We start from the raw sequence: 23,746 nt of genomic DNA, 5'->3' as shown, positions 1-23,746 counted from the left end.
CACATAACCAAACTTCTAGACCTAAGAATCAAGATTTTTTTTTTTGCCATCCACATCAGATTAGGAAAAATTCCATTTTCCTTAGTCTAGGATTGGTAATAAAATCAACTAGAAATAGGTGACCAATTACACCTTAGAAGAACTCAATGATTGGTGGCGACTCCACTTACCTTTGGTAATCCCTTAAAATTTGGCCTAGATTCTTGCCATAATGCCAGAGGTAAACTGACCTTCCTCCACCGAGAGAGAGAGAGAGAGAGAGCACCTGAATCTCCGCATGAACAACATGCACATCATTCAAGAGGGGCCCTCCAACAGGACCCCGAGCGCACGGGAGGTGTCACCATAGCGGGTGGATGAACAAAGGAACGACAGCGACGGTTCTTTTCGCTTAGCCGATCAAGGCTAGGTGTCGACACACATGAAACACATATAATTTAAATTTTGAATAGAAGTCCATGTGTCCGTAGTGAGACATACCCTATAACCCTTCAAGGATTTCCTTAGCTTCTCTGTCTCACTATTATGAATGCCAATCACATCTCTAGCTACAGTTTGACAAGATGGGATATCCTTTAAACGAAGCTTAGGTTGTAAGGTAGTTACATATTTCTTGAACCCATACCCCTCGACACACCTAAAAGGCAACTCATCAATTATAATCATTTTCACCAATGCCTTTCTATAAGCCTCGACAGAAAAGGTTGTTGACACAAGCAGGAACCCATCTTCTCCATCCTTTTTGCGTTCAAAAGCTAATGTTTTATGCCTGTTAGCTAAGTCTTCTCTATTAGGGTTCTTGGGACAATTTGGCACATGAGCTAACAAATCACTAGTACCACAACTCTTACTATCAGCATTATACGATTTTTGGCAATAATTACAAATAACCTTAGTTTTACTAGTATCACCCTCTCCTATATTTATTTTTTCAAAATGGCTCCAAACAACTGACTTTTTCCTACCACTACAAGTGCCACTAACAGGAACTGTCATACTTTTGCGTGGTGGAACTGGGGGCAACTTAGCTGTAGCAGCAAAAGCTTCAACTTGGGTAGGAATAGCACTATCATCTTGTGTAGCAGCTGATGTTTGGACAGAGAGTTCATTAGTGGAGGTTTCAATGACCTAAAAAAATCAAAGATATGTATTAGCAAACTAGAGTAACAAGTATAATTAATAGCTTTAATAATAATAATAAATAATAACCACACAAACCAAAAAGGAAAAATGGTATCATATTTATGCAAAAAATAAAAACACAAAACAAAAAAAGCCCAAATACAAATAGCATAAGCTTGAAATTTTATTTAATGATAAAAGTCAAAACAGTGATGCTTAAAATTGCTTAAACAATAGCAAAATGTCGATATAACAACAAACACTGAACACAAACATAATATATGATTTATATAGCAGATTACACCATATTGATCTTCTATCCTTAACAAGCATCAACTCAACTTAAATACTAAACAAAAACAAAATACATGATTTACATAGCTAATTAAACACTAAACACTAACATAGTATATGATTTATATAGCAAATTAAACACTACACACAAACATAATACATCATTTACATAGCAGATTAGACACTAAACACTTACATAATATTTGATTTACATAGCAGATTAAACACTACACACAAACATAATACATCATTTACATAGCAGATTAGACACTAAACACTTACATAATATTTGCTTTACATAGCAGATTAAACACTAAACATAAACATAATACATGATTTACATTGTAGATTAAACACTAAACACTAACATAACAAATGATTTACATAGCAGATTAATCACTAAACACAAAATATATGATTTACAGTTGATTATAACAACCAAACATAATATAGGATTTACATAAAAGATTACACCAGATTGGTCTATTATCCTTATCAAGCAGCAACTCAAACAAAAAAAGAAATGAAAAAAATCTCAACTTAAACACTAAACACAAAGGAAAGCAAAAACCATTCCTTAAAGAAAATTGTGGGTGTATGAGTTTCGAACTTCAAGGCAGAAAACCCTACTTGGAGTCAGCTTTCAATCCTGTATAAAATTAAAACAGTTAGGGTTTCAAGGTTTTTTTAAGGTAAGGTTTCATGTTATAAATCTTTGGGTTTATTTTATTTTAACATTTGATTTCCATAACAAATGAAACCAATGAGACTAACAAAAAAGAAAGATGAAAAACAGAGAACAATTACCTAAGCGTTTGGAGTAAGAACTGACTCAGTGAAGAGTGCACAGTGGCAGGGTGAAGACTAAACACCGACGGTAGCTACAGAGAGTGGAGTGGACAACGGCAGTGGTAGCTAGGCATTGGAGGCGGAGAGAGGAGTGGGCTGACATTGGAGGCAAATAGGGTTTGGATTTGGAGAATTAGTTTAGAGAGAGTTGAAGAGCCAACCAAATAGAGAATTGAGAGTTTGAGAGAGCTAAATAGAGAACTAAGATTCTGAGAGTTGGAGATTGACCGAAGCTTAAAGCTTTAAACTGAAGAAGTGAAGAGGTGAGGAAGCATAAAAAGGGGAGGAAGCGTGAAGGTGAAGCCATGACCACGAACCTTGTAATCTAAACTCTAAGAGTCTGAAGTGAAAATTGAAGAGACTCATTAGAGATAGTGAGAGATATCAGATCTTTGATATATAATTGTCACCGTTAGATTGGGTCTTGATTTTGGATTATAACCGTTGATTTAGAAATGGGTAATTGTGCCACTAAAATTAGTCATATCACTAAGTGCTCAGCTTCTACTCTCACCAACACCATTGATTTTGAATTTTAATTTGAGTTAAATAGTTGATTTGTATATTGGTAATTTGTGTGGAAAAAGTTTACTTTGGTTTACACGTTTTCCTTTCTCAAATATCGAAACGTGTAGACTGGCAATGTTGGGTTGCTAGCATGTCAAATCATTTTTCTTTTTCTTTTTTTTTTGGTATAAATAGTTCGGTCAGTTCGGGTTTTTTGGGTGAAATATTTTTAAACTCGAATTTGAACCGAATTATTCGGTTATTTCTCTTGCCGACCTGTGACCGACCGCAAACTGAATTCGGAGCTACTAGTGGACCTTCGGTTCGAGCGGGTGGGTCGGTTGGTCTAGGTCTTTGGACAGCCCTATCAAAAAGGAGTAGAAAATCCACTAGCCAGAGAGCATACTTTCCTATCTGCAAACCCAATTCAATTCAAGTCTTTGAAGCTTGCTGTAAGTACTCAAATGAGAGTAATTTAGGAAGCCTCCACATTGTCAATGATATAACAAATTATATCCCCTGCTTCTCCATCAGATTCCCAAGTTTAAATCCTCAGAAAATTCCTCTCCGTCCGACGAACTCTCCATCATTGTAATTATCAAATTTTCACCATTATTGTTCCCATTCAATGGATAGAATGCCCCTTTCATTTGATTAAGGTCCTTATTCCTTCTACCAACATAGCAACTAGCATCAGCCCAAGTAAAAACCTCGTCCCCTTTCGGAACCCAGTTTTCCCATTCCCCGTTATAATTGTTTTTGTTTGCCCAAATCAAAACCCCATGCCCCAAAATCACACCCTTCTTCCATTCCCCAATATACTCGTTACCATTATTCCAAATGTAACATCCATGCCCATCTTGCACGTTCCGTTTCCATAACCCAACATATAAGCCTCCGTTCACGTAATGCTTATGTCCATACCCGTGTTTCCAATCGGAGCTCCATGACCCACGATATGTATCCCCATCGGCTCCGATGAAAATACCAAACCCTTCCTTCTGACCCAACTTAAACATGCCCTCATAGGTCGCTCTAGATGGCTAGGAGAATTTGCCTTTACCGTATGCTTTCCCTCTACGCCACTCGCCTTCATACATGCACCCGTCTATCAACAAGTACTTCCCCAATCCATGCAACACGTTTTCCATTACACTCCCCATATATAGATCGCCATTCGGGAGTGCATTCTCCATTGCAGTAAAGGATGGTGAGGTAGTGAAGGTCGTTGGTGTAACCCTTGCTGTAGTACCGGCTTGATAGAAATGGTTAACATCGTTTATGCTTGTGACTTAGACTTTTTCTGATCTGTATGGCAGAGATCTGGCTCGTGGGAAGATTGAATCTATGGAATAAGATAATCGTGGAGGCGTTTGGTTAGATTCTTCTAACTCGGTGTCAGATATAGTTGGTAGGACAAGTGATGGAATGGAAAGATTTGTTGTTGGTGGTGGTGAGAATAAGATGCGAGAAAATAAGGAGGGTATGGTAAGGGAAAGATGAGAGAATCTTGAAGCTGATTCGTCGGATTCTGAACTAGCATCAGTGTCAGAGTTGTAAGGTGGGAAGAGTGATGCAGTGGAAATGGAATGTGACAACTCTACTAGTGACTCAATTCTTTCAAATTCTGCAACCATAAATCACACAAAAGAAAACTATAAATTGCAATTACATGGTAGCATTAAGTCACTGAAATTTTCTTGTCTAAGAACTCGAAATTCTTTGAAACTTCACCTGGATCAATTTGGTTCTGCTGCATACCGATGTTGGAGATTGACATATCTGAACTGGGAGAGAGATAAGAGAGAAAGAATTGCGTATCAAAATGGTGTGTTTGGAAGGAATTCAGCTAAGATATTGTGTTTCAAGAAAAGAATGACGAGGAAATTTCCACTGCGCCGAAGAGGTTTTTTCCTAGAGACAAAGTCCGTTTGATACCTTTATTTGTGAGTCAAAAAGCGAGCGACTTGGGTTGTTCAGTTTTTACCATAGATTGACTCTAATGGCTTGGGATTTTCGATTGCTTTATTTGAGTGTGGTAATGCTGAAGCTGTTTATAGCCTTACAACAAGGATGTTCAGCCTTTGTGCTCCATTTGGCCATCTCATAGAGAAAACTCACAATCTGGTTCAAGGAATATGGCTCGGTCAATTTGTTCAAGTGGTTAATGTGGTTTTGGCGGCTGATCTAACTGTTTGTTAAGAAAGTTATTCTTCTTTATATCAAAAAGTATCCCCACATTATCCATTTTCTAATGACTTTCTGCAATTTCTTATTTGCCACCAACTTTGGACAGCTCTTGGAGAGTCATCTAGACCTTGGGTTTGTGCAAACAAGGTAATGTTGAAAAGCTTATAAGATTTTATTTATTACAGTACAAAATTTGCATCAATCAGATGTCTAAATCAAAATTATTGATCAGGTAGAAAGAACTAAACTAAAGTGCAGATGTTTAGTTGTTCAAATCGAAAATACAAGGATCAAATTGACACTCACTCTAAAGTCATGGGTGACATTTGTATAAACTTCTTTATTTTAATAGGGGTAAACCTCACAAATTGGTTACAGGAATGCTAAAGAGGCTATAGCTTGTGTTCTATATATGATCTATTGGTCTCTAATATCTAATTCCAAATTAACAAATGATCCATTCAATACTACAAATATGTTCCCCTCCTTGTCTAGAAGGATTGGGTAAATGATATCCACCTTCTTATTACTATATAAGTTTTATTCTTTTTATTTTTTATTTCTTTTGAAAGGGCTTCAAAGCTAGATAACAGTTCCATTAAGGCCTGACAAGATAGGTAATTTGTAAACAATATCATTAGTGTCTTAGAGCAATCTGGCATTTTAATTTCCTTTGTGACTGATATCCTGAGTCCTAGAATTAAAACTTTTGTAAAGTGATGAATAACATGATCATCCTACAAATACCAACAAGCAAACAGCAGAGAATTGGCTTGACTAAAAGAACTTATATGCAAAATTTGAATAGCAACAATAAATAGATTTAGCTATAACCATTATTCCTAAGCGGCCAATCACTCTCTTATGCTGAAATATTCGCAAAAAAACACAGCCTAGAAAATGCTGCATAACATCCAACAACAATGAACTTTCCAATATTCCTAGGCAGGGAATCACTGCCTTTCTAGATGTGGGTTCTGAGTTAATGTTTCTCCTCCCAGAGCAGCAGCATAACAGTTGTTTGTATCCTCTTTGAGCTGCAGCTCTTCTAGGTATTCTACCAGTCTCTCTTGATTTACTGTCTCCATAATCTGATTGATTCACCATTTCAAGCAATCAAACTGTCATGATGTTCTTACACTTTGGAAAGAAAATGCTTCATAGAAACAGCCTCAACATTGAAATCCTCTATACTAAACAAGTTAAAATATTCTGACTATATAGTAGCAGTGAGAACTTAAGGTATGCATGATCCTATGTGTACATCGAATGTTAGTGTAAGGAGAACAGGAAGTAGCACTAAGCAAGCCAATGAATTGGGAAAAAATCACCCCCACACACATACTTTGCATTCAACATGTGAACCCAAGCTTTGTCTTGATTTTTTGCTAGTGACCAGCCAATCTTGGCTAGTAAAGCTCTATTAAAGTCTTCCATTCTTAGCCTCAATCCACCATACTCTTTTTGGTTTAAAATGCTGCCACTCCAAGATTTTGGAGCTAAGGTGCTGCTGTTACCTAATTCAACACCCCCCCCCCCCCCCCCCCCCCATGTAAATTTTCTCAAACATTCAATGATTGATTCACAAACAGATGTAGAAAGGTATAATAGCATGTGAGCTCATGTAAATTTTCTCAAACATGTAATGATATGAAAGTATGTTTTGGCATATGATTATTTGGCACAATCTCAACTCCCAATAGTATGAATCAAGGAAAACTATATATATATATACAAAGCTACAAATATACGAAATCAACGAAGCTCCATAATGCTTATACAGTTGTGAAATCTCATTAGGCAACAGGGAGGGGTGGTTGTGGTTGGTATTGGAGTCGTTGGTGAGGAAGTCATCAATAGTGCAGAGAGAGCAGCGAAGGAACATTAACGTTCAGTTGTTTTAACCACCGATAACCTGTACCCACACACGCATCAGGTTATTTACAATCTCAGTCATTGATGGGCGATCTCGACCTTTCAAACTTACACAAGCCACTGCTAGAGACCCAACATGTGCCACTGCCTTTCTTTCAACTGGGGTAGGTGGTGGTACTCTTGGGTCCAAGACCCTGTGAATTTGATCTTGGGCAATGAATGGCACTATAAAATCAACTATAAGCCTTTGCTCACCATTTTCATTTTTATGAAGTGCCTTGTACCCAGACAACATTTCTAGCAATACAACTCCAAAGCTGTATACATCAATTTTGGTTGTCAACTGCCGAAGACTAAAGTACTCGGGGTCCATGTAACCAATGGTGCCAGCCACACAATCCAAATGGTGTGACTTGAAGTCCATGGGGGCCTTCTCAGACAGGCAGAAATCAAACACTTTGGCAGTCCACGTAGCATCTAATAATATGTTAGACGTCTTGATATTGCGGTGTATGATTTGTGGTACTGCATACACATGTAGATACTCAATGCCTCTGGCTATGTCTAGTGCCACTTTAATCCGGGCAGTCCATGATGACATTAGAGGAGTACTTTGAAGCTCATGAAGATGGTCATGAAGGGTACCATTTTTCATGTACTCGTATACCAATGCGTACTCATTACCATCCTCACAAAATCCTACTAAGCAAGCAACATTCTTGTGATTGAGGTGGAACAATGCTTTCAATTCAATTAGGAAGGCACGAGCACTGCCCTGGCGCTTAATAGCCACTTCTTGGCCACCATCTAAAGTGGCACGGTAAACTGAGCCAAAGCAACCTTTCCCAATCTTGTGATCTTCTGAGAAGTTGTTAGTGGCTTTAAGTAGCATTTGCAAAGGAAATTGTTTCCTTTCAATAATTTCGATCAAGTCTTTGGCTGCGGAAAAGAATGACAGTATGGAATTTTTTTTGGGATGAGTGAATTTTGGACTGTTACTGCTCTTCAGCTTAAGAAACTCAGTCAAGTGATTGAAGATTGCTGTTCCGATTGTGCGTCTAGGACCTGTTGATATGGAAGGATCGGTGGGAATTATTTCATAATTTTCAGAATTTCTGTTGTCTGTTTGAGACTTGGCTGGTGGTAAGAGTGGAACTACGGAATAAGAGAGTTGTGTTTCTGCACGAGGTGTTTTGTTAGATTTTGAGCAACCATCTTCTGTCTGAGTTTCAGAAATGGTGGGTGGGAAGATTATTGGAATGGAAAGACTTGTTGTTGGTCCATTAGGGAGTGGAAAGAAGTGTGGAATTGAAGAATTTGGAATTATTATTTCTAAATAATTTTCGGAATCACTAGACCTGGCTGGTGAGAAAATTTCCATTATGGAATTGGAATAATGAGAAAATCTCGGAGGTGTTTCATTGGATTCTGAACTATCATCAGTGTCAGAGTTATTGGGTGGAAAAAGTGAAGCAATGGAAGCTGACTCTTTTGTTGAATGTTTTCTTTCTTCACGAATTGTTGGACCGCCAGGGTTTGAGTTGTTGCTGCTGGCAACAAATTCTGCAAACAAAATTTATGAAATACAAAACCATAAATTGCAATTATATAGTATTCAGTTACTAAAATTTTCTTGTCTAACTCAAAATTCTTTTAAAACTTATTTGGAACAACTTGGTGCTTCTGCATACCGACCTTGGAAAAATAATTCTGGGAGATTGATTATAACTGAGAGAGAGAGAGAGAGAGAGATAGAGAGAATTGCATACCAAAATGGTGTGTTGGTATTCGTAATTTATAAGAATTTTAGGAAGTTTCCCAGAAGAAATACATGAAAGGAGATGAACTTTTCCCCTGCGTTGAATAATTCCTACTAGTGTGTGTTGATATTCATAAACAGGGCCGGCCCCTGACCCCTTAACATGGAAAGGCCCCCAAATTAATATGGGGTAGTAAGTTTTTTTTTTTTAATTTTTATTCGTAGGCTTTATAAATTGATATGTCATCGATCATAGTAAGTAATTCAATACTATTTTTTTTTTTTTTTTTTTTGAAATATCACATTAGTTTGTAAGTTTTTTATAATAAAATTTATAGTAATTTTAGCATCTTTTCCACTAAAAAAAAAATTATGAATTAATAGAAATACAACACAATCACCAATTCACCATTAAGTTAATGAAAAATGCTAAAACTAATAGAAATTTTATGACAAAAAACTTACAGACTGATATGACAAGAATATGATTGGTGTCAAACAATTTAATAAAGGAACATTTTGAATATCTTTTTTATTATTGGTGACACATCTTTACATAGTAAGTATTACTAACTCACTCAGAGTGAATTAGTCTTATTAATTAGTAAGAACTAGTGAGTTGTCCATGCAATGCACAGATAATGTTGTAATGTTTTATGTAATTTTTCTTTTTTTGGAAAATGTTGTACATATATTATATCATACTAGCATATAACCCCATGCATATACATGGAAATACTTAAAAATATACAATAAGATGCATAATATAATTCCTATATATATATATAATTTAAATATTATTAATAGTCATTTTTATATTTTGTTAGCTCTTTAAAAAAATTTCTAAGGATATTATTAAGTATAAAATGTAAATTGTCCATTTTTTAAAAAATAATTATTGTGAAACACTTTTTTTAAAAAGATTCATTTATTCCAGACTCTTTGATTTTTGTACTTAATAACTCACTTAGATGAATATTTATGATGTGGTCCCACATTTGATTCTAAAATTAAGAAATAAAATTCTTTAAGAATAAATAATTTAGGACACGTGGCGCAAAATTGGAACTCTAATTTGGAATTCTAATTTGAGTTTCTCTTAGCTTAACTATTATATATATATATATATATATATATATATATAGATTTATTACAAAATTTTGTTAGTAATGAGTTTATCATATAAAATAACAATTATAAATTGCATATACATATTTATTATAATTATTCTATTCAAGTAGTGACCAATAAAAAACCACTTTGGAGTAATATTGTATAATAAAAGTTGATAACAACATGTTAATTCATTCCATATTATTGATTTTTATTATGTTATATGATAAAGAGCTTCATTGTAAAATCTTGTTTTTTTGTTTATTCAATGCTTTGTTTTTGCAGTATGGCAATGCTCGAAATCTTGTTGAGGGGTATGTTATCACCATCTATTTCTTCATCTTCAACATTTGAAATTTGATCCATCCCTATTTGTTCAATTTTTGAGTATTCATCACTTTTTCCTTTTATTGCATCATTTGTGTTAATCACTATTGAATTGACATTGGAAGATTCTGACTTGATCTTATAAAGTTTGGACTTTTGGATTTGTTGTCACTAAGATTGTGCATAGATATATGCATTCATATTAAATTTAAGTGATGTGATAGTTTTTTGTAAATGTTTTTATATTTTTTTGTTACTTTAAGAATAGTGTAGCAAAAGAATTAATATAGCATATTAGATTTTGTATTTTTAATTCTTCCATACCTTTTTGCCATTGGAAGGTGCATCAAAAATCTTAACAACTGTGTAATTTTCAAAACCATCCTTTAGATTGAATTCATTCAAACAAAGTATGAAAACATATTTTCTTCCTAAAATTTTCTTCAAATCATGTGGGATTCATTTTCAAATATCAATCTGCATATGAGGAATTTAATATATATTATGATTAATAGTTTTACATTAATTTAATTTAAATAAGTTGTACCTCCAGTTTGTTTTTTAACAAGATCTCTCATAGATTTGTTTATGATTTTCTCAGCATCTCGATCAAATATCACAAAAGTTGTTTTGTCTGCTACATCAAAAACTTCAATTTGAATCATGTATCTGAAGTAGTTTGCAATTGTATATATAATAGTTATAGTGAGATGAATATATTATAAATATTTGGAAAGTATGTATTTAATGTGAGATGAATAAGTTGTACCTCTTTAGATGAATCGTGTATCTAAAGAGGCTCTAGCTCGTGTTCTATATAGGGTCTATAGGTCTCTAATATCTAATTCCAAGTTACAGATGATCCATTCAATACCTAAGTCCTTATGAAGCCATCGTAGCTATAGGAGCTCAGATGTGGTATCAGCAAGGGCACACTATTCTGTTTCAGTATAGAAGCGGGCCACAAGGGTTTGTTTCTTACTTCACCAAGAAATCAGAGAAGAACCAAGAAGAAAGCAATAACCAGTGGTGAACCAGTGATCAGCGGGATCTCCTGCCCAATCAACATCAGAGAATGTACAGAAAACAAGATGAGACTAAGTAGAGTAGAAAAGGCCACGGAAGAGAGTACCCTTCAAGTATTGCAGAATGCATAGAACAGCAGCATAGTGAGTCGATCGTGGAACAGACAGATATTGGCTCACCTGGTGAACAACATAGGAAATGTCTAGATGAGTGACAGTGAGATAAACTAAGCTGTCAACCAATCGTCTGTAAAGAGAGGGATTAGACAATGGTTTCCCCCGAGGGATGCACATTAAGTTCAACTGAAGTATCAACAGTCCTGCTATCAGTGAGTCCAGCTAGAATATCTCCTACAATGTTGTCTTTTGAGAACATCACTCCTTTGTCGAGCTCTCTCACTTCAAAAGTATAATTGGCCTGAGTAATATAAAGACCATCTATGGAATGAGTGATTTCAAGACCCAAGAAGTAGCTGAGATGTGCATGATCATCACCAGTTATGATCATATTATCCAAATATAGGAGAAGCAAAATGGTGCCTTTGTCGAGCTCTCTCATTTCAGAAGTATACTTGGCCTGAGTAATATAAAGGGGTATTGGTGTAATGATCATGTCTCCCATCATCTTTGTATCTCCCGCAATGTTGTCTTTTGGGAACATCGCTCCTTTATTGAGCTCTCTCGCTTTAGAAGTATACTTAGCTTGAGTAATATAAAGACCATCTATGGAATGAGTGATTTCAAGACCCAAGAAGTAGCTAAGATGTCCAAGATCTTTCATCTCAAATTGCTGATTGAGAAAATCCTTGAGTTCGTAAATGCCATTGAGTTCATCACCAGTTATGATCATATCATCCACATATAGGAGAAGCAAAATGGTGCCTTTGTTGAGCTCTCTCACTTCAGAAGTATACTTGGCTTAAGTAATATAAAATGGTATTGGTGTTATGATCCTGTCTCCTATTGTTTTCGTATCTCCCACAATGTTGTCTTTTGGGAACATCGCCCCTTTGTCGAGCTCTCCCACTTCAAAAGTATACTTGGCCTGAGTAATATAAAAACCATTTATGGAATAAGTGATTTCAAGACCCAAGAAGTAGTTGAGATGTCCAAGATCTTTCATCTCAAACTGCTAACTATGAAAATCCTTGAGTTCTTGAATGCCACTAAGATCATCACCAGTTATGATCATATCATCCACATATAGGAGAAGCAAAATGGTGTCTTTGTTGATACGATGAAGTAATAAGGCAAAATCATAAGGACTGACAGTGTAACCCAAGTGAAAGATGGTGGATTTGAACTTGACAAGCCAAGCTCTTGGAGCTTGCTTAAGGCCATAAAGATCACGTCGAATGTGACAAACCTTATTTGATTCAATAGAGAGGCTAGGAGAAGGTTGCATATAAACTTCTTCACTTAAATCACCATTAAGGAAGGGATTTTTGACATCCATTTGAATAAAGTCCCATTTACTGGCAGCAGCAACAGCTAAGAGGGCACAAACAAATGAGATACGAGCAACTGGAGCAAAGTTTTCTTCATAATCAATTTCATACTCCTCTGTAAAACCTTTTGCAACAAGATGAGTTTTATATCGCTCAATGGACCTATTAGAGCAAGTCTTGATCTTGTAGACTCACTTACAACCAACTAGAGATTTCCTAGGGGGGAGAGTCACCAAATCTCAAGTATGGTTTTTAGATAATGCATCAAGTTCCTCTTTTATTACAATCTGCCATAAAGGATTAGTGGAGGCCTCACAATAGGTGTGAGGCTCGTGCAGTGCAGTAAGGGCAGTATAACAATAACAGTTAAGTAAATGTGCAGGAATGGATCTTACCCGAGTTGAGTGACGAGGTGGAATGTCTTGTGCAAGTTCTTCAGGCGGAGCAAGAGCAGGGGACCTAAGTTAAGGGTTGGGTGGTTCATCTTCGACCTATTCATCTTTTACCTGCTCATTAGAGGGTGATTTAGGAGAGGCATCAAAAATATCTGGTGGTTGGACAGAGAAGTCTATAAGAGGATCAGGAGCAATAGTAGAATGAATATGTGGCTCATCTGGAAAAATATCTAAGATAGAGGAAATAGGCAAGAAGGCACGGAAGTGAGAAAGCTCGACAAAGTAGTGATGTTCCTAAAAGACAACATTACGGGAGATACGAAGACAATGGGAGAAAGGATCATAACATCGATACCCCTTTTGAGTTTTATCATAGCCAAGAAAACAATAAAGTCTAGACCGAGGCTCAAGTTTGTTATACTCAAGGGGCTGAAGAAGAACAAAACAGGCAAAATGCAAGGAACGAAGATAGTGATAGTTTGGAGGTGACCTAAAGAGTCGCTCACATGGAGTTTGATTTTGAATGATGGGATTGCAAATGCGATTAATAGTATGAATAGCATTAAGAGTAGCTTCGTCCCAAAAAGGAGCAGGAACTTTGGCAGAGAGAATGAGAGCACGAACAGTATCAAGAATATGACGAAATTTTCATTCGGCTCTACCATTTTGTTCAGAGGTACCTGGACAAGTTAGTTGATGAATAGTGCCATAGGAATGAAAAATAGCTTGGAAAACATGTTTAGTGTATTCAAGAGCATTATCAGATCGAAAAATTTTGATTTGTTTGGAAAACTGAGTTTCAACCATTTTTGCAAAATTAGAATATACTTGTAATAATTTAGAATGATATTTCATATGAAAAATCTAGCTATAGAATAATCATCAATAAAGACAATAAAATATCGAGATCCACCAATACTAGAGATTAGAGATAGAGGAAGGCTCCCAAACATCATAATGAATTAAGTTAAAGATATCAATGGACATTGATTTACTAGTATTGAAAGGCAAAGCTGGTTGTTTTTCTAACTGACATGAAACACGATCAAAATTTCTTGTGGATATTGAACCTAACAAACCTCTAGAAGCTAAGTGTTGTACCCAAGAGGAAGCTGCGTGACCATGTCAGGCATGCCAAAGTGCAAGGGAAGGAATAGAAGAAACTGTAGCAACAACAAAAATAGGAGCAACAAGTGGAAGATGAAGGTTGTCCATGGGAAACATACGCCCAACTCTGGGACCAGCCCAAGCTCCTGTTTCATCCTTGGATCCTACACAAAAAACCCAGATTAATCAAAGGCAATGCTATAACCCAATTCAGCTAATTGTCCCACAGAAAATAAATTGTAAGAAAGGTTAGGAACATTAATGACCCTAGGAATCGAGAGGTTAGAGGTTGAGATAGAACCTATATTATGACCAAACATTGTGGAACCATTAGCTGTGTGAATATTAAAAGGGTGTGGTGTAGGTTCAAGTTGAGAAAATAGGGATGAGTAAGGTGTCATGTGGTTGCAACAAGCAGAATCCATAAACCAAGAGGAAGGAGACATACCAGATGAAACTGAGAGAGAAGAGGAATAAGATGCATTACCAACCATACGAATGGTATTAGTGATGATATTTTGAAGGTTAGCTATGGAAATGGTGATAGTGGATCCAAAAGACTTGGACTTTGTAGAGATGGGAGCCATTGGTTGGATATTCTCAGTGTTAGTAACAGTAGCAGCAAAAATGGAAATAGCTGATTTGTTGTGTTGATAGCAAGTCTCAATATTATGGCCAAAACATTTGCAAAAATTGCAAAATCGTTTATTGGATTCTCGGCTACGATTGTTGCAATAAAAATAAGACATGCCCTAATTCTTCATTTAGAAGCAAAATATGCAAAAATAGACTGCAAAAATGAGATCTACGTGAAAAACTGGGTAAGGAGAGCATGGATTGCAAAAAGTCAACTCTTAAAAAAGTCAATAGTCAAAGTCAAAGCCAACAGTCAATGAGGTCAATAGTGATGACATCAGCAAGATGACGCAAGCAGTTGACTGATGCTGATGTAAGTAGATGATGATGTGGTAGTGATGACGTCACTAGGGCTGACATTAGCAGATGATGTAATCGATGATGTCAACAAATGGTGTTCTGGCCCATGGAGGCACATGTAGGTGCATGAAGAATAGAGGTAGCGTGTGGAGGTGCATGATTGTGCCACTGAGACTTGTAGTGGCACATGGGAGCGCGTGAGAGGTCCGATGATGACAATTTTTTGCAGGCTATCAGATTGGAGAGTGTACTTTTTGATGGTGCAATCTGTGGTCTAATCAGAGAAGTGGAAGTAATGGTGGCGGCAAGGCAGTGGTCTTTGATGAACTGTAGTCACAGTGGAGGTAGTAGTGGTGCTGCTGACAACGACGACCGCAATGGATGACACCCAAGAAGACAAGACTGCTTAAGAGCAGCACAATAACGGATTAGAACAGTGGCTCTGATACCATGTTAAAAATAATAAATGAATGTATTGTATTTCTTAAAGAATAAAATATACATGAGTGCCTTTATATAGGAGGCAGAGTGTGTAATACAAGTATATGTGCTATATAAGCAAACAAGGTGGGTCTAAAGCCCACAGCCCTATTACACATTAACAATTCCTAAGCAGCCAATCAATCTGTTAGCTAAAATATTAGCAAAAAAACACAGCCTAGAAAATGCTGCATTACATCCAACAACAGTGAAACTTTCCAATATTCCTATGCAGGGAATTACTCCCTGTCTAGATGTGGGTTCCTAGTTAATGTTTCTGCCAATAACTTTCCAATAATGGTCATTTGTATCCTCTTTGTGCTGCAGCTCTTCTAGGTATTCTGCCAGTCTCTCTTGATTTACTTTCTCTATCATTTGATTGATTCACAATTTCAAGCAATTAAACTGTCATGATGTTCTTACACTTTGGAAAGAAAATGCTTCATAGAAACAACCTCAACATCGAAATCCCTTATACTAAACAAGTTAAATATTCTCTAACTAAATAGTAGCAATGAGAACTTAAGGTATGCATGATCCTATGTGTACATCGAATATTAGTGTAAGGAGGACAGGAAGTAGCACTACCCACATACACATACTTCGCATTCAACATATGAACCCAAGCTTTGTCTTGATTTGTTGCTAGTGACCAGCCAATCTTTGGCTAGTCGAGCTCTATTAAAGTCTTCCATTCTTAGCCCCAATCCACCATACTCTTTTTGGTTTAAAATGCTGCCTCTCCAAGATTTTGGAGCTAAGGTGTTGCTGTTACCTAATCCCTCCCCACATGTAAATTTCCTCAAACATGCATTGATTGATTCACAAACAGATTTAGAAAGGTATAATAGTATGTGAGCTCATCTGCTTTTCTGTGAGCTTTATAATTGTATTAATGTGCCTATATGATATGAAAGTGGGCTTTGGCATCTGATTATTTGATACACAATCTCAACTCCCAATAGTTTTGAATCAAGGAAAATTGTATTCATACAAAGCTACCCATATAGGAAATCAACGAAGCACCATAACACTTACACGGTTGAGATTCACACCATCGTCATCATCTAAACAAACCAAAGTTTCTGAACTATTTTATCACACTATATCCACATCTCTAACTACCTTGAAATACCAGTATTTGGGGACTTTTAACCATGAATTTAGAACTTATCAAAAGGGTGGGAAAAAAAGAAAAGATCTATGCCTTAAGCCAGAATGCAGCAAGGTGATATTCAAAGTATTTAGAACAGAAAATTATGTGCTGAATTCACTAATTGAACCTATAGTCTCATGATATCAAGAGAAGTAATAATAGTTATGAGAAGGTTGCCACAAAAATCAATGTAAATTGGCTTTATTTATTTTTATAAAGGCTATTTTTCCAGGATGGTTCCTCAATCAACCAATTCAAATAATTTGAACCTCACAACTTATAACATTGAACAGTGCGAATAAAGAATGTGCTTGAGTAAACCAAAATAGAGCTCCGAAGAACAAATTTATCCAACTTATCAATAAGGTATCTCCCCAATCAATCCACTATGAACCAATTGAACCCCAAATCTCAGCACCTATGCATGCCTTACCCAACTGCATCACAACACTTATGCATCAATGCATGGACAAATCGTATTAATGTTCATGGCATTTCAAGTGATCAAAACCCTAATCTAGCATGTGAAGAAAAAACAACAAACAAAACAAACAAAGCATGAAAGCAGAGACATATTAGTATAGACAACTAGGGCAAACAGAGACATGTTGAACAAATGAAATAAAGACACAAGAACAAAAGTGGGAGGATTAGGGTTTCTAGGCATGATTAAGCTAAGTTGACAAGTAGAGAATCTGTAATGCAATCACATGAGAAAATTTAGTAATTCAAGGCTTTATGCAGTAATAAACTCAATTCAGATGATTTCTTTTCGATTTGCGAATGATGAAAGTTTATGATTTACCTAAATTATAGTGTGATATACCAACTTATTTTAGACAGTTTCCTTAATCATCTCATACTTTTAAGGTCTATTTTGTAAGAGAATGATGGGTGGCAAAAGTTTATAAATTGAGAGCTCACACACTAAAGAAGCCACAATATTAGGTTATATGTCTTTAGAAAACTTTGAAACTTGGTCTTACTACAGTCTGACAGTATTACAATTTGATGGTAGGCATGATATTCTATGTTTATTTCAGACTTTTGATGTAGGACAGAATCTAGAATTTATTTATTTTTTAATAATTTAAATTTTGGTATTTTTATGTTAAAAAAAAAAAACGTTATTTTAGGTTTAGGTGATTTATTTCCTTGTTTTTTGGTGCCTTTAATGCTTTTTATGTCAAATTTGATTCTTGTTATGGTTAGGTATTAATTAGGAGTTATTAAAATATATTTTATTATCTGTCAAGTTTTACAATGCCCTTAAATAGGCCCCTAAGTCTATACACGTTTTTTAACAATTATTTAATCAATAAAATTTAGACTTTTGTTTTTCTATTCTTTGTGGATTCTAGACCCTTTCTCTTTGTGGATTCAAGGACCCTTATGGATTCAAGGAATCCTCATGAGATTGAGGTTATTTTCAAAAGCAAATGTGTTTTGTTTCTTGTTTTCTAGAGGTAGGCGTGTTTTGCTTCTTGACGCTTCCACATTGATAATGCTTTAAAATGTATATTTGTTATATATTTATGTGAGTATTATCTCTTTATTATTATGCTTAATTTGTATAAGTAAGCCATGACTTGCTTAAATGTCTAAGGAGGTGCTAAAGGATGAGTTTACAAGAGTTTCTAAGAGAATGGAGGCCAACTAGAATTAAATAGGAGCTAAAGGACCATGCTTAAATGTCTAAGGAGGTACAGCTGGAGTGCTTGAGTCGTTTACCATGTTTGAAAGCTTCAAATAAGGAAAGAAATCAAAGAGGCAAAATTTGAAAAGGAAAAAGAATCAGATTTGAGCACTGATCAGTATTTTGGGTGTATCTCTCTCCTAAAAATTCCAATTGAGTCAAAGGAAAATGGGTTGGAATTGTAACTTAAACATATACAAATTTTCAGTTTTGAGTTTTTCAAAATTCACAATTTTTGAAGGCTGAAATTAACTCACAAGTTGCTGTTGTAAATCTGGACAAAAATTAAATAGTAAAAATTTTATTTTCTTTGGAAACTTTTACGTTAGGGTATTTGAAAGGAGGCTGTAGAGAACGAATTTTGCAGAGAAAAAACTTTGTATTTTCCTTTCTCTAATGGCAGCCAAAACTCTTTGCTAGGGTTAGGGGTTATGTTTCTTCTATACGGTATGAATATTCAATATGATTCTTTTTAAAATTTTAGACAACGACATATTTGATTGTTCAATTAGATTCCTTTTGATGTATTAGATCTTCCATACTTTCAATAAGTTCAATCATGTTTTTCTTATTGTTTAGATGAATTTCTAATAATTTCATATAGAAATCAGGTTTTAAAGTGAAAAGGTTTTTCTGAAAACTATTCTTGAATTATCTCAATTCAACCGAATCATAGGTTTTTATTTATATAAGAATAATCAATTAAGAATTATATATTTTCTTAGATCACAAAGAATTTCATATCCATATAGGGAAACACCCCAATGCCCTAGTATTTACAATATTGATTTAAATTAGTTTTTTTATTATTCTTGTTAACAATCACCAAGCAAAATTACTTTTCTTCTAAACCCAAATTGTTGTTTAATTATATTGTTTTTTAATTTACACTATTCCTTGTGGTTCGACCTTGGTACTCCGAGAATTATATTTGTAAGGTTGAATTTATTCAACCATCTAATTGGCTTTATTCCGTGCCAAATTTACTTGTATTTCAGCATTTAGTAACCCTGTATTTAGGTGGGTTTGTTGTAAGGGTAGTGAGTGAGATAGAGTGAAGTTTGCTTAAGAGTGTGCAAGAAAACAGAGTCTCGCGGCTTGGCCTCGCCGGTGACTCGCGGCTACAAGCCTCCAAATGCAGCACACGTGCCAAGCATGCCGGAAGGTGAACAGTCATGCTAGCTGGAGCACTACAGAACAAAACAGGACAACTGGCCATACGGTTATCTCGCGACTGGATCTCGCGACTTAGTCAAGCCACGAGCCACCCATGTTTTGTAAATCCTGACGTTTCACATTCCTCTCCCACTCCAGTATAAATACCCCTTTTACCCACAAATGTAAGAGAGCTTCCAGAGAGAATTTTGAGAGAGAAACCCTAAAGAAAAACAAGATTGATTCACCAACAATCTATACATTAGAGTCTATTCAAATTCCTCAACTCTCTTCCTCTCCATTGTCAAATCCTTGAGAGGCATCTTACCAAACCTGGTTCTCACCATTTTCATTACTGTGAGAGAACTGTTTGGATTTCTGGGAAGCAGTTAGGAAGGAACCAATCTTCATTGGTTGATGCTACGGTCTAGTAGCGGAATCCGGGAAGCTAGAAAAGAAAAAGGTTTGGCGCAATCTCGTTGGAGCAAGAAGCTTGGAGGGCTTAGGTGCACTGGGTAGATTAGGCTTGGAGGGTCTATTGCTGTCCATGTATCCCAACTACATTTTCTAGTGGATTGTTTATCGCTTAGAGGGCGGCGGAGAGGTTTTACGCTGAGGGCTTCGGTTTCCTCTTCGATAACACATCGCGTGTTGTCTTTGTGTTTGCATCTTCCTTCCTCTCTATCTTTGCCTTTTTATTATCTGCTGTGGGTTGTGATTTTAATTTGGCTTAGATAGTTTTACCAATTCCATATTATAGCTTATGTTAATTTTCCGCACACTAGTTGTTTGACATAATGCTTGAATTGGTTAAGTTGTAATTTGGGGGTCTAAACGTTCAAGGGTGTTTATACACTTATTTGAATTTTCAATATTGCTACAATCTTCTGCATTTGGGAGTGAGCAAGCACGCATCCCGCATCACTTTTGGTTATGCTATTAAGCAATGTGTTCCCCTTTAGTGCTTCTTTTAGATACTATTTATCAATTTTATTATATTATTTACCTCATTCGATGCCTTTTATGTTGTAATGTATGATAAAAAATATTCCAAAGTTATTACTTGAATACCAAAAGAAAATTACAGTTGTATGGATTTTAGTAATTTTTTTTAGCAAGTCAATATCATTAAGTTTTGTGATAAGTGATCTGCAAGAATAGCAAACTCACAATCCTATCTTGTAATTCACAACTTAAATCACAAAAGGTATCCATTCATGATTAGAGAATAACTACCAGAGGCACAATTGAAATTTGATTCTACACACCAACTTGGAATCTCATTGACTGCCTCATTTAGAACCTATAGTTTATCATTATATAAGCATTACATACATGCACACACTCTCAAAGAGATATTATCATTTTCAAAAACATTAGAACATTTCTCCTTGCATCCTCTCAATTTGACTTTTGTTTTTGTTTTGTTTTTCCAGGTTCAAGAAAATCTTATTAGCTCCATAAAATTTTTTCAGCTTAAACTCATTGGTCAAAAGTGATACTTATTTAAGTTCTAAAGAATAAATCTATTGAAATGGGGTTAATGGTCATCTTGGATGGATTTTTTGGAAAATTTCATTGATAATTGAGAAGTGGTTTCTAATGCAATATATGTATAATACAATTGGTTAGGTAGATTAGGCAATAATTATTATGAGTCATCAAAAATTACCATAATGATCATTTTTGCTTAGAAGTTAATCAATATCTAATATACATTTTAGTTGATTTAAGAATCATCAAGATCTATTATTGCTTTAAATTCTATAATTTTTTTTGCTTTTAGGTAATGCCATTTGTATGGATGCTTGACTTTTATACCAATCTTCAATGCCTACATTATAATGATTCTTAGTTATTTAAGTTGAATACCTCTATTTATCCTAGCCAGGACTAATGATTTATTATTTAAAGATAACAACATATTGGTAATTTATTCAGAAATTGGCATGCATGATTTAAGTTAGACAAGTGACTTGGTCAATTAGGAATAACTAGTCACTAACCCTTGTGATGCATGAGAAAGATATGGAATATGAGATGTTGCATATTTTCTTATCTTAATTTAAGATATTATTTCAAATCTTCATTTCATTATATTGTAGCTAGAATAATTATTCAAGATATCATTCAAATATATATATATATATATATATATTTTAAGAACAAATGTAATAAATTGAAGCACAAAATACTATATTGTCCCATAGATATTACAACTTTAAAAAAACATTTGTAATAAATTAAAACATAAAAATTGTCTTTAAACCCAAATGTATATGAAGTTTCATTCCACATTGTTTGTGTAATATCTATGGTACAAAATACTATATTAGTAGTCTCATAGATATTGAAGCAACCAATATACAAATATACTTTGTAACAACATCTAAGAGGAGCAAAAGAAATAAAAATATATATACACATTGTTTTGAACTATTTATTCATCTGAATCAGAATTCAATCGACTAAATTTAATACAATGGTTTTCATATATATATATGTGTGTACATACACACACACATATAAGTATTTACTTGTTTTCTATGAGACTACACCAACACTGCCCAAGATGTTAATTTGGTACAAAGCTTAAATTTTCCATTCCTATTATTCCACGTTCTCCACTTCTTCTCTAAATGGGGTTATAAATGTCTTCGAATGTGCCCTTCTTTTCGTTTTGCTTCGTTATTCAACCTTAATCAAAACCAAAAACCCAAAAACCTAAATTAAAAACAATCAAACCAATAACAAAAATATCTAAATCTAAGACAATCAACACAAAATAACAAAACTTAAATCATATTTAACACCAATTTTCTTGTTTAAAAATACATTTGGGTGATGTTTTACACTTTTATCATATATAATATCCAATAATTAGTTGAAGTTTTCAACCCAGTAACCAAAACCATGAAAAATTTGTCAATATAAATATGGAGATTAACCCAAATACTATAAATAAATAAATAAATAAAAAAAAGAATTCTAAACAAAACAGAAGAAGAAGATTAAGAAAGAAAATTTCAAGCACATATGAAAGAGAAGTTTCCATAAATTTTAAATAATAAATAATAAAAAGGAAAAAAGAAAAGAAAAGAAAGAAACATTGGTGATTTATGAATTGCATATTGGGTTATGTGGCAGAAAAGAATCAGATAGTGCTCCTAGGCTATGGTTTTGAGGTTTTGAGAATTGAGAGAGGCAAAAAGACGGCTTACTACGTTTGACGACTTTGAACAAAAATAATGAAGAAGAAAGGGTTTAGCAGGAGGAGAGAGGAAGTTTATCAGGTGGGAAATATATATTAAAAAAAAAAACTTAAGCAAAAAGATTAATTTATTTAAAAAATAACAATGAGGTATGAAATTTTAGAGGCGGCAAAGCTGCTATGGCAACTTCTCATAAAGTCAAAAAAATAAAAAATAAATAAATAACAATAAGGTGTAAAATTGCAGAGGCAGCAAAGCTAAGGTGGGGACGTCTCATAAGGTCAAAAAAGGTCCAACATCTTCGATTTTATAGTATATATATTTTATAGTATATATAGATAAAAGAAAAGCTCTAGATGAGTAAGAGTTGCTACTCACACTAGGTGAATATCAATCATTATTCGAATTCTTCTTATATGTGTGTGTTACATTGGTATCTCAACATTTTATAGTAGTAACATGCTTAGAGGCTAGGGGTGTCAAATGGGTGGGATTCGGGTAGGCATAATTGGGTTGGGTACATAAAACTCATTTACCTATTTATTACCCACTTAACTAATTACTTCTGACCCAAACCCAACCCCACCCCACCCAATTATCATGGGTAAACCCCAACCCACCCAATTACCTAATAATCAAAATTATAAAAATGCCCCTAAAACTTGAAAATGACCAAAGTACTCCTAAAATCCTTTAAAATTACCAAAATACGCACTAAACCTTTAAAAAAACCAAATATGCTTAAAAACCACTAAAAATTACCAAAATATCCCCAAAACCTAGAAAATAAGCAAAATGCCCTCGAAACCAAAAAATTGACCAAAATCCCCCATAAACCTAAAAAATAACTGAAATGCCCCTGAAATTTAAAGAAATGACCAAAATATCCCCAAAACCTAAAAATGACCAAAATACTCCCTAAACCTAGAAAATGACCAAAATACCTTCTGAAACCTAAAAATTGACCAAAATACCCTCAAAACCTAAAAATTTACCAAAATACGACCTAACCTAAAAAATTACCGAAATACACCCAAAACCTAGAAAATGACCAAATTACCCCCGAAACCTAAAAATGACTAAAATACTCTCAAAGCCTA

The 23,746-nt window shown here is 34.8% G+C and overlaps 1 protein-coding gene across 1 annotated transcript; it reads right to left on the bottom strand.

Annotated features, from left to right (window-relative positions):
• Positions 1 to 5,915: 5,915 nt before the first annotated feature.
• On the bottom strand, positions 5,916 to 12,517 carry LOC115986217 (serine/threonine-protein kinase PBS1-like). Its single transcript, XM_031109069.1, has 5 exons — positions 12,332 to 12,517; positions 11,354 to 11,479; positions 11,169 to 11,241; positions 6,950 to 8,400; positions 5,916 to 6,053 (listed from the first exon to the last, which is right to left on the bottom strand). The coding sequence occupies exons 1-5, from the start codon at positions 12,515 to 12,517 to the stop codon at positions 5,916 to 5,918; spliced, it is 1,974 nt and encodes a 657-aa protein (XP_030964929.1).
• Between the last annotated feature and the right edge of the window lie 11,229 nt (positions 12,518 to 23,746).

Source organism: Quercus lobata, chromosome 4, assembly GCF_001633185.2.
Source record: "Quercus lobata isolate SW786 chromosome 4, ValleyOak3.0 Primary Assembly, whole genome shotgun sequence".
In the NCBI taxonomy this organism is placed as follows: domain Eukaryota; kingdom Viridiplantae; phylum Streptophyta; class Magnoliopsida; order Fagales; family Fagaceae; genus Quercus; species Quercus lobata.
The sequence above is the reverse complement of the archived record's forward strand: the minus strand, read 5'-3'. Positions and strand labels throughout refer to the sequence as shown.

What these genes read in the sequence shown, in the direction of transcription:
- LOC115986217 (XM_031109069.1), bottom strand. Translation starts at nt 12,517, where the DNA reads ATGGATGTCAAAAATCCCTTCCTTAATGGTGATTTAAGTGAAGAAGTT. An exon ending in ATACTTCAGTTGAACTTAAT is followed by an intron (nt 11,242 to 11,353) that starts GTGCATCCCTCG and finishes GTTGTTCACCAG; the next exon opens with GTGAGCCAATATCTGTCTGT. An exon ending in CATTCTGCAATACTTGAAGG is followed by an intron (nt 8,401 to 11,168) that starts GTACTCTCTTCC and finishes TTTTGTTTGCAG; the next exon opens with AATTTGTTGCCAGCAGCAAC.